Genomic DNA, 18,091 nt, shown 5'->3' with positions numbered 1-18,091 from the left:
GATTGATACTGAGGAGAAAGAGAGAGAAGCAAAAGAACCCAACACAAACACCCCCTCCAACACCCGACACACACACACACACACACACACATACAAACACACACCAGAGAGGAGAGCTCTTTCACATCATTTCACAATCTCACAGCACTCCTCCAAGAATTACACGACATGAATTTCTTTCTCTGCTCATCTCTCCCTCTCTCTCTCTCACTCTCTCTCATACTCACTCACACACACACACACACACACCTTTGATTTCCACACTATTCTGTTCCTCACTCACACGTTTCACCTAAAGCCCCAAAGGCCAAGGCCCTTTATGACGTACTCTACAGCCCAGAGCAATTCAGCTCCATTCAACCTCCAGTCCACACACACACACACACACACACACACACACACACACACACACACACACACACACACACACACAGAGAATCAGGTGAACACTTTCGTCTTTCATAGGCACTTAATAGTTTTGCATGCTGTTGTAACAGCTCTCCACTTGAGATGAAATAAATTACGGAAGTGTGTGTGTATGTATGTGCAAACACACACACACACACACACACACACACACACACACACACACAACCTTCCAGCTGCTGCACAACATTGCCACCTAGTGGCGTGGTGAGGAACAGTAAGCTGAATGAGCCAACACTCCACCGTGCTGTAACCTACAGAACTAAGCATTTCTAACTAAATACACACACCAGGAAAGCACAACTAACCACTGACAACGGAACCAAAACTGGAGAGCTGGTAACGGACTCAAAGGGACAAACGTTAGTGACCTCATCATCACCCTAAGCGGAGCGGAATTTGTTTACCTGACGACGGCATCCTTCCTGACGACCACACTCCCACATGCTCCCCGGCCACCAAGATGCTTGTAACCATAGCTACCACGTCTGAATGACTTTATATGGAGATGAGTTTGCGAAGAATGTCTACAACAAGAATACCAAGTGTGTGTGTGTGTGTGTGTGTGTGTATGTATCTGTGTGTACCAATTCTTGTTAGTTTGATGTTGAGATACGGAGTGGTGTGGTGTGCTTGGCTGCATACATATGCACATATGCATTTTTCATGCGCCATTTCCATACAGGATGTCAATGCATATTTATGATTTATGTGTTTTTGGCGCCTTCATGTCCGTGCACATCCTCCCTTCTTTATACTCTGCCATGTCTAACCTGCATGCTGCATGCTAAATATAACATCTGAACATCCATGTGCCCTCTACACACACACATGCACACACACAGTTTAGGTCTGAATAAACAGTGTGTGTGTGTGTGTGTGTGTGTGTCAGCCGACAGGATTTGTTTCCCCCCTGGGATAGGTTCATTATGTGTACATGTCAACATGTCACCAGATGAGTGTGTGTGCACCTGAGTGTGTGTGTGTGTGTGCACATATGGGGTGAGTGTGTGTGTGCGCCCGTGTGTGCGCCCGTGTGTGTGTGTGTGTGTGTGCGTGCGTGCATGTGTGCATGAGTAGGCTCAATATACAGGCCAAAGACTTCTGAACGATCAAGAATCTGGCTTCTTTAGAGCAGGAGATGATGGGCTTTGAATAAACAAAGTTAGGTTAACCACAACTACTCCAGTAAAGCTATTATGGTATTTTGGCAAGTACATTTTAAACTGCTACAACAACATTTATATACAACACCAAATCAGAAAAAGCTGGGACATGTAAAACGTGAATAAAAACAAAATGTAACTAGAAAAGCACTCCTGTGTAGCAGCACTGTATATGTGTATGTGTGTGTGTAACTTGAGAAGATCAGTTGCTAGAGTTGTAAGAGCTCAACGTTGTCCCATTCCTGCCCAATAGAGGATTTCAGTTGCTCAACATCATGGGGTTTTCTGATTTGGTATATGTCTATATGTGCGTGCACTGCAGTCTAGCATGTGTGCGTGTGCGTGTGCGTGTGCGTGTGCGTGTGTGTGTGTGAACAGGTGCCTGTTTCCGGATTAACCAATTAGAGCATCTGCGGTCATCAGCTCTTTCTCAGGTTTCTGGTTGTCATGACAGCACCACATCTCCAGTCCCCCAGAGATGGACATAAATGCACGTGCACGCACACACACACACACACACACACACACACACACACACACACAATCATCCATCACATACACAGACATTCACACACACGCACGTGCACGCACACAAACACACAAACAATCATCCATCACACACACAGGCTCGCACCCACATGCGCGCGCGCGCACACACACACACACACACACACACACACACACAATCATCACTCACGCGCATGCTCGCTCGCCCGCACACACACACACAGGACAGCCCAAGTCCTGATGGGTACCACACCACACACACACTCATCAGTCTCAGCACAGCTCCGTGGGGAGTTGTTAGACAGGAGGCCTCGTGTTATCTCAGATTAAAATGAAAATGTTTCCCATAAATATTACGAGCCACCGCAGCCCCCGTTCAAGTGATGAAGATGGTGTGTGTGTGTCTGTATGAGTGTGTGTGTGTGTGTGTGTGTGTGTGTGTGTGTGTGTGTGTGTGTGTGTGTTCTGCCACGTGTTCACACACACACACACACACACACACACACACACACACGCACTTACTAACACACACACATACCCATATACTCAAACTAGCACACACTCAAACTAACACACACTCATATCCACACACACTCAAACTAAGACACATGCATATACCAACACTAACTAACACACACATACCCATATACTCAAACTAGCACACGCTCGTACACACACTCAAACTAACACACACTCATATCCACACACACTCAAACTAAGACACATGCTCATACCAATACAAACCCAAAACACCACACCATGTCCATCATGCTGCATTATCGGCCAGTTCTGAAGTCTAATTGGCATGTGTGCATAGTTTAACTAAAATGCTGCAGAGACAGGTCCACACACACACACACACACACACACACACACACACACACACACCTCTAGTGTGTAATTTCTGGAGGCTGATATGGTCTGAGCTGTGAGCAGCACACGGATGAGAGAGAGACACAGAGAGAGAGGGGGAGAGAGAGATGGAGAGGGAGGGAGGGAGAGAGAGGAGAGAGAGGGAGAGAGGGAGAGAGTGAACACGGCATCCCAGATCATTAACCTTAATATGGTGTGTGTGTGTGTGTGTGTGTGTGTGTGTGTGTGTGTGTGTGTGTGTGTGTGTGTGTCCAGAACACTCTGGCATAACACTCTAACATAACCATTACAAAAAAAACACGAACTTGTATCAGTCTGACTAGGCAAGTCACACAAACAAAAAACACCTTCACACGCACAAGTGTGAACGCACACACACACGCGCACGTCACAGCAGATCATGCGGGAGCAGGTAGGAGTCTGACTCTGAACGCTGCATCACCGCTCTCCCAGTGCCTCATGGGAAGGGCCAGGGGACTACGCATCACACGCCTTCAATCCAGCAGCTGACAGTGTAGCGGCCACACACACACACACATTCAATCCAGAAGCTGACAGTGTAGCGGCCACACACACACACACACACCTTCAATCCAGCAGCTGACAGTGTAGCGGCCACACACACACACTCCTTCAATCCAGCAGCCGACAGTGTAGCGGCCACACACACACACACACACACACACTTTCAAACCAACAGCTGACAGCGTAGCGGCCAGATCAGTGGGGGTTTCACGCCTGTGTGTGTATGTGAGAGAGAGTGATTGATTTTGATAAGTACCAAAGTAAAGGGGAATAAAGTTAATTTCACAGTGGTTGCACCACTGACACGCACACACACACACACACACACACACACACACACACACACACACACTTAAAACACATTGTAATTACTACACAGAGGCTAAATTATTCAATTTCTGCAAAAGAGAGAGAGAGAGTGTGTGTGTGTGTGTGTGTGTGTGTGTGTGTGTGTGTGTGTGTGTGTGTGTGTGTGTCTAAGTTGATGGCTGACACATTAGTCGCTGTGGGGTGTGTCTGCAGCCAATGAGAAATAGATACAAAACCAATATCTGGGATCAGTCAAGATAAAGTCAAGTGAGTGCGAGTGTGTGTGTGGTACCCACCAGGACTTGGGCTGTCCGAAGTGCAGGTAGTTGATGCTGTAGAGGTCCATGTCCTCGGTGTGCCAGGCGAAGGTGGTCTTCCACATGCCGAAGTACAGGTACGGAGTGTTCACGCCCTCAATCACGATCCCACACTCCTGCTCCACCATGTCCAGTAGCGTGTTCAGGTGCCCGATGTTCCACTCTGTGATGTCCTGACACACACACACACACGAAAAATCCAGATGAACACACACACACACACACACACACACACACACACACACACACACACACACACACACACACTGTACAAATCTAGATGAATGCACATACACACACAATCACATACCTATACAAGTACAAACATGAGCATGGGCAGCCAACATGGGGATTGAAAACGTTATTTTCATTGGCTGAGGATCCACAAGATGTGTGTGTGTGTTGGGGTAGCAGTTAAACTGGCTGGATATGTACGTACAGTATGTGTGTGTGTGTGTGTGTGAGTGTATGTGTGTGTGTGTGTGTGTGTGTGTGTGTGTGTGTGATAGGGTAGCAGCGGAATTGGTTGCAAATTTACAGAAATGTTCCTAATTGACTTTCACTTACGTCACAATAATAGATTATTCATTCAACCCAGACATCACCCACCCACCCTCATTTCCACAAGCATTACTGTAACAAACACACACACACACACACCTAAACAAAGTCCTCAATAAATGACATGTTGAGCCATTTTAGAGACATTCAACTTTAAAGGTATAATATGCAGGATTGACGATTTCATCGCCGGTTTCGCTTTCGTTTTTGCTCGTTTTATGCTTGCATATTTCTATGCAGAGCTTCCCCTACAGCTTTAGCGTGTATATTTTATATAAGAACATGGATTTTCCACCATGCCAGTTTTATGATCTAAAAATGTGCGAGACCTTCACTTTTATTTGTTTAGTCTCAAATTCAGTCGAAATTGCTTGATGACAAATAATCAATCGTCAATTATTCATGAACAACCCCTGTAGCAGCTGAACTGACAGTGTGTGTAGTGTGTGCATCGAGATGACCCTGATTCTTTGTTGCGTTGCGTGTACTTAAGGGAGCATCTCTGGAGCCTCGTTACTGTCTGCTCTGCTGTGCATTAAACAACCATTGAGCCTGGGAGAACTACACATGGAGATCCTTTATGTATTATGTTTGTATGGTTGTTTTCGGTCTGGAGGTACTTTTTGTTTCTTTCTCTTGTCTGGAGGTATCAGTTGTAGTAGGAGTTATATTTTAAACTCTGTCTTTTATTTTTTTATTGTGAAGCATTTTGGAAGGAAATGTACTATACAAATGAAAATGACTGACTGATATGTAATACCTCAGTCTCTCCACCAGGTGGAGCCAACACCTACTACTTCCAACAGTGATACAATAGAAAGGTCACCAAACAAGTACTATCAGTCTGTCAGTAAGTCGCCAAGAAAGAGGAAGAGATACAAACAGAAACAGGACAGAAATTATAACCAGCCAGAGAAGTGTGTGAGAGAAGTGTGTGAGGGATGTGTGTGAGGGCGCATTCAAACCAGGTCTGTTTAACTGGACCATAAACGAGTGTGATCAGATAGATAGATAGATAGATACTTTATTGATCCCCAAGGGGAAATTCAAGGTCCCCTTGGGGATCAATAAAGTATCTATCTATCTCCTCCCCCCCTCCCCCCAGCCTTGGCCTAGCTGGTCTCTGTTCACATTCGATTTTTGTTGGAGGACCCGGGTCCCTTTATGTCATCAGCACTCGCCACTTTTTACCAATATCGTTTGGCAACGTCGCAAAACTGGCAGTTTATTTCCTGGTTTTGAAACAGACAGCATTCAAAACTGCCACAGTTCTAACGAACCGTACCCCAGACCCCCTGTTTTCTAGCCTGGTTCTGGGTTCTGCAGACTGCGTTCACATACGCAAACCTCACCGAACCACCGGTCCAAACGAGCTCGGGTCCTGACCAGACGGTGTAGTGTGAATGTGCCCTTAATCAAAGGCTCCCGTTAAGACGTTTCCTGGTGGTTAGAGGTTGGCATGTCTGCCCCATGCGCAGTGTTGGAGTGTTTCTGCTCGGTGTCTGATTACTGGGGATAGGTGTGGTGGTGTGTGTGTGTGTGTGTGTGTGTGTGTGTGTGTGTGTGGTGTGGGGGGGGGGGGGTTAGGTGCACCTCCACGCCTCTATCAGAGCGCCAAGTCTCCTCAAGGACGTAAGAGCACCAGCTTTCGCTTTCACTTCCTTAATCTCTCGCTCACACACACACACACACACACACACACACACACACACACACAGGTGCTCACACACACACACACACACACACACACACAGGTGCCCACACAGGTTCACGCTGATAACACACAGTTTCTCTCTCCCAGACACTCATTTACACAAAACACTATCTCTCACACTCTCTCTCTCTCACTCTCTCACACACACACAGACACACACACTCACTGGATCATAGAGGGAGCCGCTGATGTCAGCTCCATATATGGGCGAGACAAAGGTCAGGTTCTTCCAGTACTTCCTCTCCAGGTCATCAAAGTCTTTGTGCTGTGGAGTGCAATACCTACACACACACACACACACACACACCATAAGAGAAGAATACACACAAAGGAACACCACATCAAAGAATACATTTACACGCACACGTGCACACATGCACACACACACACACACGTCCCTTGCTTATTAATTCTTGCTAATGGCGTAATGTTGTAAAACAAACACACACACACACACACACCTTGCTTACTTTACACTGTTGGTGTAACACACTTGTTGCATGCACACACACAGCTTGCTTACTTCTTGCTGTTGGCGTTAACACACACACACTCCACTTATTTCTTGCTGCTGTTGCCGTACACACACACACACACACGCTCCACTCACTTCTTGCTGTTGGCGTTAACACAAACACACACACATGCTCCACCTACTTCTTGCTGTTGGCACACACACACACACACACACACACACACACACACACACACACACACCACCTACTTCTTGCTGTTGGCCAGCTTGCGGTACTCCCCGACGCTCATGGACTTCTTCTGGATGTTGTACTGGGTGAAGAGGCCGGACTGGCCGGTCACCACCTGCATGATGGGCGCCGGGATGACCATCTCCTCGATGGTGTCGTACGACCGCCGCGGCTTCCACTCCTTAGGAGGAATCACCTGCAGCCACCAGAGCAGCAGTCAGAGCAGGCCACAGTGTGTGTGTGGCCCAGTACGGTCTTCATACTCGAGTTTGCAACAACCCTACACTATGGTATATTCACGCATTGTTATTCAAACCTGTAAAATAAATCTGTATATGCAAGTGTGTGTGTGTGTGTGTGTACCTTTGCTAGCCCAGCGAGGTGCGCTCCCTGCGTCTCTATGTAGGTGGTGTGTGTGTGTGTGTGTGTGTGTACCTTTGCTAGCCCGGCGCGGTGCACTCCCTGCGTCTCCATGTAGGCGGTGTGTGTGTGTGTGTGTGTGTGTGTGTGTGTGTGTGTACCTTTGCTAGACCGGCGTGGTGCGCTCCCTGTGTCTCCCTGTAGGCAGTGAGTGTGTGTGTGTGTGTGTGTGTGTGTGTGTGTACGTACCTTTGCTAGCCCGGCGCGGTGCGCTCCCTGCGTCTCCATGTAGGCGATGTATTTGCCGAAGTCGCGGAACTCCTCCATGGTGGGCCTGAAGGTCATGATCTTGCAGGCGGCGTTGGGCACTGGGGCCGGGGGGGCGGGAGGGGGCGCCACAGCGCTGGGCGAGGGGGGGGGCAGGCTGATGGAGGGGTCAGCAGGGTCAGCAGGGTCAGGGGTCATCTCCGTGGCGGGGGCGGGGTCATGGTCAGGGGCGTGTTCGGGGGCGGGATCAGAGGCAGGGTCGGGGTCGGGGTCAGAGGGGTCGTTGGACTCCAGCTTAGGAGGAGGTGAGCTGGACTCCATCTGCGCCTCAGGGGACACTAGAGACATGGTGGCAGGCCGTACTGCAAACACAAACACACACACACGATTAGGATTACTGTTTAGCTGCAGAGGGTCACTTCTGTATCTTGCAGAGCATAGAGTTTTGTTTAGATCTGATCCTAGCAGCAGGTTCGATCATTGTTAGGGCCCGAGCACCGAGGCGCGGCCGCTGATGCAGTGGCTGCACAGTAGGTGTAAGGCCCTATTGTTTTTGAAAAGATTATTATTATTGTTATTATTATTATTGTTATTATTATTATTATTATTATTATTAATAATAAAATTCAACTCTTTTTATATGCTCATGTTCAGAATAATCACGATTTTACGATTATTACGATTATTTTGTGAGAATATTGTTGACAACTACGAACTACGTATGTAAAATCACACAAAGACATTCTGTAGAGGTTTTGATCATATAGTAATAATAAAATAATCACTCTGCTTAGTAAACTATAGTCAAAAGCTGTAGTCTCTCTCCTGACAATTTAACACATCATGAGAAAATTAATATTTCCAGTTTGTGCATTCTTACAACATTTGTTTTGGAGGTAGGCCTAGATAATGGACACATAGAATAGGCTAGGCTAGATAGGCTGCTCCACACACACACACACACAAACACACACACACGATTATGGCTAAATGTCATGGTTTTATTTCACACTAGATTATATATTTTCGTAATGATTTCTAGTATTTTATGATGTGCGTAATTACTAGTGTAAGCTGGTAAATTTTCCATCTGAGAAACATCCCTAAAGTTCAGAACGGGGGAGACGACCTCACAGTTAGACTCCTTTGTGTCCAGGTGATCTATTTGCATTTGAACTGTTCCCATTGTGTGTGTGGCCGGCCATTTGGGAAAAGGCCCTCGGACACACCTCTTCTCCCCCTCTCCATGCCTCTGATGAATTAATGTTGGAAACTGGAATGTATCTGTTTCATGACAAATGATAATACATCCATGTTTGGTCTTGAATTAATACTTGTAATGTGGGCAACAGCCTGATCACGCTTTCATTGCACTCTAATGTATGTATACATAATTGTAGAGTAAGAACTGCACGGGAGAACTTCAGGTGGTAGACACACCCACATCCCACCCACAGGGTTGGGGGGTGACCTGCATGATAGTTTAAGGTTGAGAATTTCTCACCTCGCTCTTCTCACTTTCTCAGCTTTGGGCAAGAGGTGACTCTTCTCTTCCTGCTCTGCTCTGGTCTAGGCAAGAGGTCACACTGACCTCTCTGCCTCTCTCTCTCTCTTCCTCTCTCTCTCTCTCTCTCTCTCTCTCTCTCTCTCTCTCTCTCTCTCTATCTTTTGATTTCTTTATGGGGTTTGTTATTTTCATTATTTGATATATTGTTTTATCTGGTGTATGTAGCATTGTAACTTGGTAACTTGTTAAGGTTTAAGTCCAAGTTTATTGTTTGTTTTGAGGTTAAGTTCATTTTCTCCTTTGTTCCTTTGTTCAAGGACAATTACTGATACTTTTACTCTTACCTAAGGCTTAAGGCCTAATAAATGGTTAATTCTCCTCGCTCAGTTTGCATATCTCTAAAAGTTTAGTGTGCCATTCCATTCTCTGCCATAGCTAAACAAATTAGTTATTTGGTAATGTATTAGAGGTACAATATATCTATGGAGTCAGATTCTTGGTGAAATTCCTAATACAATTGCCATCTAACTTCTCAGATATTTTTACAGTCCAATTCAACCTCATCGAAGCGCCGGACGTAGACAGAACACGTATAAAAGTGGGAAATATATTGTCGTATATTTGGCCCTACTTTACAGTTGGTGACCCCGACGTGATCTGAAACTGCTTTTAAAACAAGCATTCCAGTTACGTCGGTCCGCGCCTTAAACAATAGATGTAAACGTCTCTACTCAACAGCAGCGAATCATCATCGTGAGTGATTTGATCTCTGAAATTTGGTGAGTAAATTTAACATTTCTTGAAAACGTGTGACAAAAGCGCGCGCATTATTGATGTTAACGTTTCACCATAATATTCAGAAAAAATAACTCTCGCAGCTATGGTCCTCTTAAGGAACAACACACCTGAAAATGTGGTATTATCTGCATGGAGAACAACATTAAAATACAAAGGCACATTAGACAAACTAGCACATGAAGGAATCACAATTCACTCTAGCGAGTTGGAGATATATGATTTCTGGGCGTGCACTGAGGCGGGGAAACGTGATATACAGCCTTCAATGGTGGAAGGCCTCGTGTCTTTAATATTGCAAAAGAAAATGAATGAAATTGAAACACTTCGCAATTCAATGCAAATGACTGATGAAAAAGATGTTGTGAACACCGATATTTCTGATAACTCTACTTTGCCAACTTCGTTGCCATCTTGTTCTGATGTGAGAGATGCTGATATTTCTAATGAGGTCCCAGACATTGTTGTTTTGCAAGACAACCCAAGCACCAGTAGGTCTGTCTCTCCTGAAAATGGACCTCTACCTGACGAATGCGCTGTGACCTCAGTGAGACACGTGGACACAAACAGCCAAGGCTTGGTCAAGAAACGACAAGGCCACAAACGCGGACCCAAAGCGAGCAGATTCTGCAATTCGTGCCATAAAGTGGGCCATGACGAGCAACAATGCTGGACCCTCGGATTGGGGAAACCTCCGCCATATTACCTGAAGCGCCGCGAGCGAAACAAGCCTCCTCACAAACAACAAAACGGTTTGCAAGATGAACTTCTCACTATGATCAAATCTGCAGTTAAAAATGAGACATCACGGATAATTAGACTGTTCAGCCGGGTCTTAACACCTTTTAATACATAGCCATCTCCTGTAACAGTGCCCTCTCGAGGTTGTTTTCTCTGATGAGAAATTTGTTAGTCACATATCCAGACAATGAGTTTTTGTTTATTTAATTTGAAGATGATACGATATGTACTGGCTTTGTTGTATACCCCTGTAGAGGGATAGACCTTTAAGTGTTTCTGCTTGAAAGCACCTACCAATGCCAGTAGTATGCTTATTCTTTACATTTTTTTTGATATGTACTCATTTTGAGGGCTAACCAAACGAAATAATCCTTGCTTTATACCAGTGTTGTTATCACCAAGCCAAAAGAGCCTCTGCGTGAAAAACTAGGCCTAGTCTGATATAAACAAAGTGTTGTCGTTAAATGGTCCATGAGCCAAAGAGTTATGGATATGAGGTAAAATCTTTTATGACTACAGATAAGCCCCTGATAGAGAGATAATTCCTTAGGTGTGCATGTTACAGATTATTGACTAACACTAAACCCTATTGAGTTGGATTTTGGATGCCTGTGTGAAGCTTAACAATCAAGGATGACTCATGCTTACTTAATTTTTCCAAATTAATTGCTGACACACTCTGATTTACTTCTAAATTGAACAAATGTTGTACACACAGATCTGCCAAGGAGACGTACACATGGCTGACTGCTGTGGCAGACAGTGTTGTACTAACATTCATGCTCACTCTAAAAATAAGTTACACATTTAAGTGTAAGATAAATGTTATATACTGACTTTGTTGTATGCTTATATAAAAGAGCATAGATTCTGTAAATGTTTTGCTTCAAAGCACATAGACAGATGTTGGTGGTACAATTATTCTTATAGCTAAAATATTGACTTCTTACAGTGTCAGAAGTGATAAAGCACATACACACAGTCACACATAAGTGAAATTTCGATTAATGATTTAAATTGAAGAATTTGAACTGCTGGGATGAACTAATTTGCTTTCCTTTTAACCAATCATTTATATACATTCTTTGATTATTTGATTTGATTTTCTTGATAAATGTGTATTCAGTATGCAAATAATGCCAGTAACAAAGATGATTTATCTTATGAAACATTTTTTTTCAATTTGAGATACACCAGAATGTGTTTAATTCCATTTATTTTGAAATTTGTATATTGGTTTGTTTGTTTTGCTCTTTCTCTCTTTCCTGTCTTTTCCCTATATACATGCCCAACTCATTGAAAAGCAAAAGACTATTGATATTCTAATGTTACAGCAGACAGACGATACTCTCATGATTCTGCTCAACTCCAGATTGCTTTTACACGAAGAAGAATGTTCCACGCTACAGCAATGCTCACCTGATCCTGAGAACTTGTTTCAGACCGGAGAAGCTCGGTCAACTAATGTCAAAACTACTCTGAGAGATTCCTTCGGACACTATGGACAAATATGTGAATATGGATGACCAGCTTTAATTTTTTGACACTTATGAGATAATGACTTCACAGTGTCAATGGGGCGACTGTAAGCTGGTAAATTTTCCATCTGAGAAACATCCCTAAAGTTCAGAACGGGGGAGACGACCTCACAGTTAGACTCCTTTGTGTCCAGGTGATCTATTTGCATTTGAACTGTTCCCATTGTGTGTGTGGCCGGCCATTTGGGAAAAGGCCCTCGGACACACCTCTTCTCCCCCTCTCCATGCCTCTGATGAATTAATGTTGGAAACTGGAATGTATCTGTTTCATGACAAATGATAATACATCCATGTTTGGTCTTGAATTAATACTTGTAATGTGGGCAACAGCCTGATCACGCTTTCATTGCACTCTAATGTATGTATACATAATTGTAGAGTAAGAACTGCACGGGAGAACTTCAGGTGGTAGACACACCCACATCCCACCCACAGGGTTGGGGGGTGACCTGCATGATAGTTTAAGGTTGAGAATTTCTCACCTCGCTCTTCTCACTTTCTCAGCTTTGGGCAAGAGGTGACTCTTCTCTTCCTGCTCTGCTCTGGTCTAGGCAAGAGGTCACACTGACCTCTCTGCCTCTCTCTCTCTCTTCCTCTCTCTCTCTCTCTCTCTCTCTCTCTCTCTCTCTCTCTCTCTCTCTCTCTCTCTCTATCTTTTGATTTCTTTATGGGGTTTGTTATTTTCATTATTTGATATATTGTTTTATCTGGTGTATGTAGCATTGTAACTTGGTAACTTGTTAAGGTTTAAGTCCAAGTTTATTGTTTGTTTTGAGGTTAAGTTCATTTTCTCCTTTGTTCCTTTGTTCAAGGACAATTACTGATACTTTTACTCTTACCTAAGGCTTAAGGCCTAATAAATGGTTAATTCTCCTCGCTCAGTTTGCATATCTCTAAAAGTTTAGTGTGCCATTCCATTCTCTGCCATAGCTAAACAAATTAGTTATTTGGTAATGTATTAGAGGTACAATATATCTATGGAGTCAGATTCTTGGTGAAATTCCTAATACAATTGCCATCTAACTTCTCAGATTTTTACAGTCCAATTCAACCTCATCGAAGCGCCGGACGTAGACAGAACACGTATAAAAGTGGGAAATATATTGTCGTATATTTGGCCCTACTTTACACTAGTAGGTAAGAATATTTAGTAATTTGAATACTTCATATTGACTTGGCATATCATTAATGTGATGTGTAGGTCTAATTGAGTGCCTGTCACTTTAAGAAATACGTGAAAGTCTAATCGTTTTAGGCTAGCGCGCATAGTAGGCCTACATAAGTGGATGCAATTCATTGTGTTTTCTGTGTCATCATTAGATAAAATAAATAACAAAATCTTTCTGGGATCATAGAAGAGATAAGTGTCACGCAATGTACCCTTATGATTTTGGTGAGCACTGTCCATGTGAGCACTACTCAAATGACATGACGTGAGCTAGCGAGAAGGTGTAGTTAGCAAGTAACTCCAGACGTAAAAGTTTGCCAATTGGTTGCGTTGCCTATTTCTGAAATGTCATTCAATCGAAACAGTAGGCCTAAATGAACTATATCTCAGATCCTAGTTAGGCTAAACTTCAGTTAATTGCGTAAATCAACTCAACGTTGGCCTACTAGTATTATTTGTTGCTGGTTAGTCTCAGCATCACATTAACTAGCATGTATCTCTGTTTTGGCATGCCAGCTGATTTTGTGTGTGTGAGGAAAGACGCAGGCTAGGGAAGGCGAGGCACGCCTTGTTGCTAACACGCGCCTTACTGTGAAACAACACCACTGTCATTCCTAAAAGTATCGATCATAAAATTAGTGATATGTTTGATTGCAGGGTATTGTTGTGCACCGTTTTTTTGATGAGGCTGACAGAAAGCATTGTTTACAGCGTCTTATTCTTCTGTCAAGACAAGCACTCTGTTTAGAGCACCGTTGGTGTAACTTTGTTTTGGTTCCGTGCGGGTTGTGCTAATCTGTGTATGGTACCGGATGTACGTTTTTCTGAATGTTAACGTAAAGGCGGTTTGGGAGAGCCTTCACGATTTATTAACCGTGAAATTTCACACCGTGGTTAATAGTAAAACCGGTTTATTGTGACATCCCTACCCATGAGCCCTCCCCATTGAAAAATGCAATTGACGTCTATAGACGTCAATGACAGTCAAGGTATGCGTCTTAATTGACGTTTAAAGACGTCAATGGCAGTTAATGAGTTAAAGAGAAACTATGCACGATTGGCGATTTCATCTCCGGTTTCGGTTTCGCTTTTCGTTTTCGCTAATTTTATGCTTGCATATTTCTCTTCGGAGCTTCCCCTACAGCTTTAGTGTGTATATTCATATATAGGCTATACATATAGTATTTATAAATTGCAAGCGTGGTTCTTCTTGTTCCTTACGCGTCTCAGACTTCCAGATGTAAACAAGGAGCGATTGCCTCCTGCAGAAACTGCAAGGTTGCAATAGCGGATAGGGACACTGGGGGCGGGAGGAAATATTACTGTCAATCACAGTTTGTGCACGGTCACTAAAGGCCTATTCGGACGGGATTAGTTTTATGGGGGGACGTAGAGTAATGCAGGTTTATCATATGACCTCTGTAATAAAAATGTCCAATTCGGACGGGACTAGACATCTCTGTCATTTTACCTGACATGGGAGGAGCAGAGCCATATGTATGGCTCTGGGGAGGAGTAACTACGTTTACGTTCTGCCGTCACATCTTCGTCGCCGTGCACGTGATACTTTGCGTCAGGTACGTGCGGCATTTTCAGATTTGAAAGACTACACAAGTTGGTTAAACTAGCAAACATTAGCTTTATGTTATGCCATACGTAGTTTGAAATGGCTAACAATATCAAGCTATTAGGCAAACTAGCTAACGTCCTATTAGGAGCTGCACAGCATGTTATGTTTTCATTCAGACTATGGTGAAATTGTTTTCAAATCAGGATGTGACGAAATATTACAGACATCTTTACAGAGGGTCGCGTTCGCACGGGATTAATATTATCTAAGGTAATTTCTCCGGACCGTTTTACGGAAGGTAAAAGTGTCTGTAAATGTCACCGACATACTCCGTTATGTTTACTGACATGGCGCGTCCGGACGGGACTACATTACCTGGTAATTATTACTTTACCTGATGTCACCCCATAAAACTAATCCCGTCCGAATAGGCCTTAACAAGCACAAACTCGATGGGAGGGTGCTCAGTGGTAGTGAGGGCATAAGAGTTGTATACATTCAAAATGTTGGCCAAGTCCCCTCAATCTGCCAAACTACAAGCAAATTAACATATCTGTTTGGTAGATTTGTGCATATGCAGCATTTATTGCAACAGATATCGAAACACTGTTGGCGTGCTATTGTGGTACGCCAGTTCTGCTTTGCAGTGTACATACTGCACCTTGTTGTCCTCATTTCTAAGTTTGAAGTGATTCCAAAACTTGGACATTCTCTGCCTTTTATTCGCGCCAACTTAATTCTGAAAGGGGTGTGCCTCCCTGAGCTGAGGAGGCCACATGACGCAAGTGATGGGAATTAAACGAAGCCTCGCTGCGGAATATTTGCCTCGATAATTTTTTGTAATGGAGTTATTCAAGTTACTCGAGTAATCGTTTCAGCCATACTTCCTGATGGGACCTTGTCGCACACTTCCTCACGCTCACAACTAACATTTCTACTTCTCTCAACTGACAGTTACTCCCACCATCATTTCTGTACAGCAATCCCTACACACACACATACACAGTGTGTGCAGTCCAAGGAAACACCTGTGCAGGGTGACTATGCAGCAGCTGTGAGAGGCAGAGCCACAGGCCTGATAAGGCAGCAGGCAGGCAGACAGCTCTGTGTGTGTGTGTGCGTTTGTTGTTGACCCATTTTTAACAGAGATCATGCCCTCTGTAACGTCCCACTATTTAGGCATCTCCCTGTTCGTCCAATCAAAGTATTGAGTAGGCCTACCCATTTAGCGTTAAATGGTAGCCCAATCTCACCCATTTCAAAGTACTGGGTACCCATTTAGCCTGAAACGGTAATCCAGTCTCAAAGTATTCCATTTAGCGTTAAACGGTAGACCAATCTCCCCAATCTCAAAGGACTGGGTACCCATTTAGCGTTCAGCGGTTAAACAGTAGATTAGGCCTTCTGGGTGCACATCTATGCAATACTGCCTAATAAAAGCAATTAACTTTGTTTTACAGACGAAACAGAATGGATAACAAAGAGGATTTCACCTTTTCTGATATCATAGAAGTTATGCAGCTTTGGTCTGTCAAAAACACGCTCAGTTGTTTTTTTTAACAACTAACTTACAATTAGGCAGGGAAATAAATGGCCCATTTTTTACAGATATCTAGCTCCCCCTCATCTGACAACCACATTAATAACTAGGTGAGCTTTATGCCGATTATCATTAGTCAACCCTTTCATGCATGAATTATTAATTCATTGAGGTAGATTTTTTCCTTAGCTTTTTCTTACCCCTAAACAAATCTTAGAACATGTCCAATTGATTTTTTTCAAATATTCATTATTTTGACGGAAATACCTAACTGTCCACTGTAGTGGACACCGCGCATCAAAGGGTAAAATACAATTCAATGGTAAATGTTATATATTATGTAAAAACAGGTGTTATGCTAAAACAGGCTATATGAACAATTTGTCATGTATAAATCATTAAAACAACTAGTTAGACAATAAAGTAACTAGATGTACTGTGTAATGGTACAGAATAGGACTGCTATTCAGTTCTGCACTTCTCGCAACTACAGTATCTCCATTTCCCACTCCATCCCCTACTATTGCACCTCATGCCATGTGTGTGTGTGTGTGTGTGTGTGTGTGTGTTTTTATATGTGTGTTGTTTGTGTGCAAGTTTTTATTTGTAAGTGTGAATGGGGAAGGGGGTCATTTCATGTGTACAGTAGATGTGTGGGAGGAAGTATGGTGTGTGTGTGTGGGGGGGTGTATCTGTGTATTGGGATATTGTGTGCGTGATGGGGGGTGGTGTAAAGGTGTGTTTGTATGTGTGTGTGTGTGTGAGGGGGGGGGGGGGTTATGGTGTGTGTGTGTGTCTGGGGGGGGCACATGTGTGTGTTGCGGGTGGGGTTGGGGGTAGTGTGTGAGGGGTGTGGTATAGTGAAATGGTGTGTGTGGTGAAGGGGGTGTTGTACCTGTGTATGTGTTTGTGGGGGGTATGGTATGGAGGTGAGTGTGTGTGTGGGGGGGGGGGGTGGAAATGCTGTGTTTGTTGGGGTATGTACCTGTGTGTGTGTGTGTGTGTGTGCTTGTTTGTGTGTGTCATGTGTTTGTGTGCCAGTTTATGAATAGGTGCGTTTGACTTCTCGAAAATCTGCGCAGATCTGACTTGATGTGATGCATGCTGGGTTAAACACAGTGCATACTGGGACAGACGAAATGCAAACTGGTTAGAAATCACGTCCGACTTCTTGCAGACGCGGTCACATGTCCTTAAAATATCGCGGGCGTCTGCGACGGCCTTTCCTTGGCGCAGTCTGGCGCAGTTGACTTTTCAGCGACTGCCTAGGCTGAAACCCACCCCAATGACGTCAGTTCCAAGTCGTGATAGGGCCGTTTGGAAGGAATCTCCCTACGAGGAGTATGACAGGTGTCTCGTTCTGCCTCCTTATAAAAGACTCTAGAGCGGACCAAGATGGATCTGTACATATATTACGAACAGCGCTGTAGCCAACGTCTGGGACGATGCTGGAGCTTCTCCCTGTGATCCATCTTGCTCTGTTTTAGATTCTTTGCTCCTTAC

General features: G+C 44.0%; 1 protein-coding gene across 2 annotated transcripts in view; it reads right to left on the bottom strand.

The window, feature by feature from the left end:
* kdm4b (lysine (K)-specific demethylase 4B) overlaps positions 1-18,091 on the bottom strand; it is a 57,297-nt gene that overhangs the window by 24,551 nt on the left and 14,655 nt on the right. The window contains exons 2-5 of one of the 2 annotated variants that reach the window (XM_062555509.1): positions 7,712-8,091; positions 7,123-7,298; positions 6,565-6,679; positions 4,103-4,296 (exon numbers count right to left, since the gene is read on the bottom strand). In XM_062555509.1, coding sequence (XP_062411493.1) covers positions 4,103-4,296; positions 6,565-6,679; positions 7,123-7,298; positions 7,712-8,077 — 851 coding nt within the window. In that variant the 5' untranslated portion in view covers positions 8,078-8,091. Of the gene's footprint in view, positions 1-4,102; positions 4,297-6,564; positions 6,680-7,122; positions 7,299-7,537; positions 7,562-7,711; positions 8,092-18,091 lie in introns of those variants that run through there. The other variant, XM_062555510.1, reaches the window with a different exon arrangement.

This window comes from Sardina pilchardus, chromosome 15 (assembly GCF_963854185.1).
Source record: "Sardina pilchardus chromosome 15, fSarPil1.1, whole genome shotgun sequence".
Taxonomy (NCBI): Eukaryota; Metazoa; Chordata; class Actinopteri; order Clupeiformes; family Clupeidae; genus Sardina; species Sardina pilchardus.
This window is presented reverse-complemented; position numbering and strand designations above follow the sequence as displayed.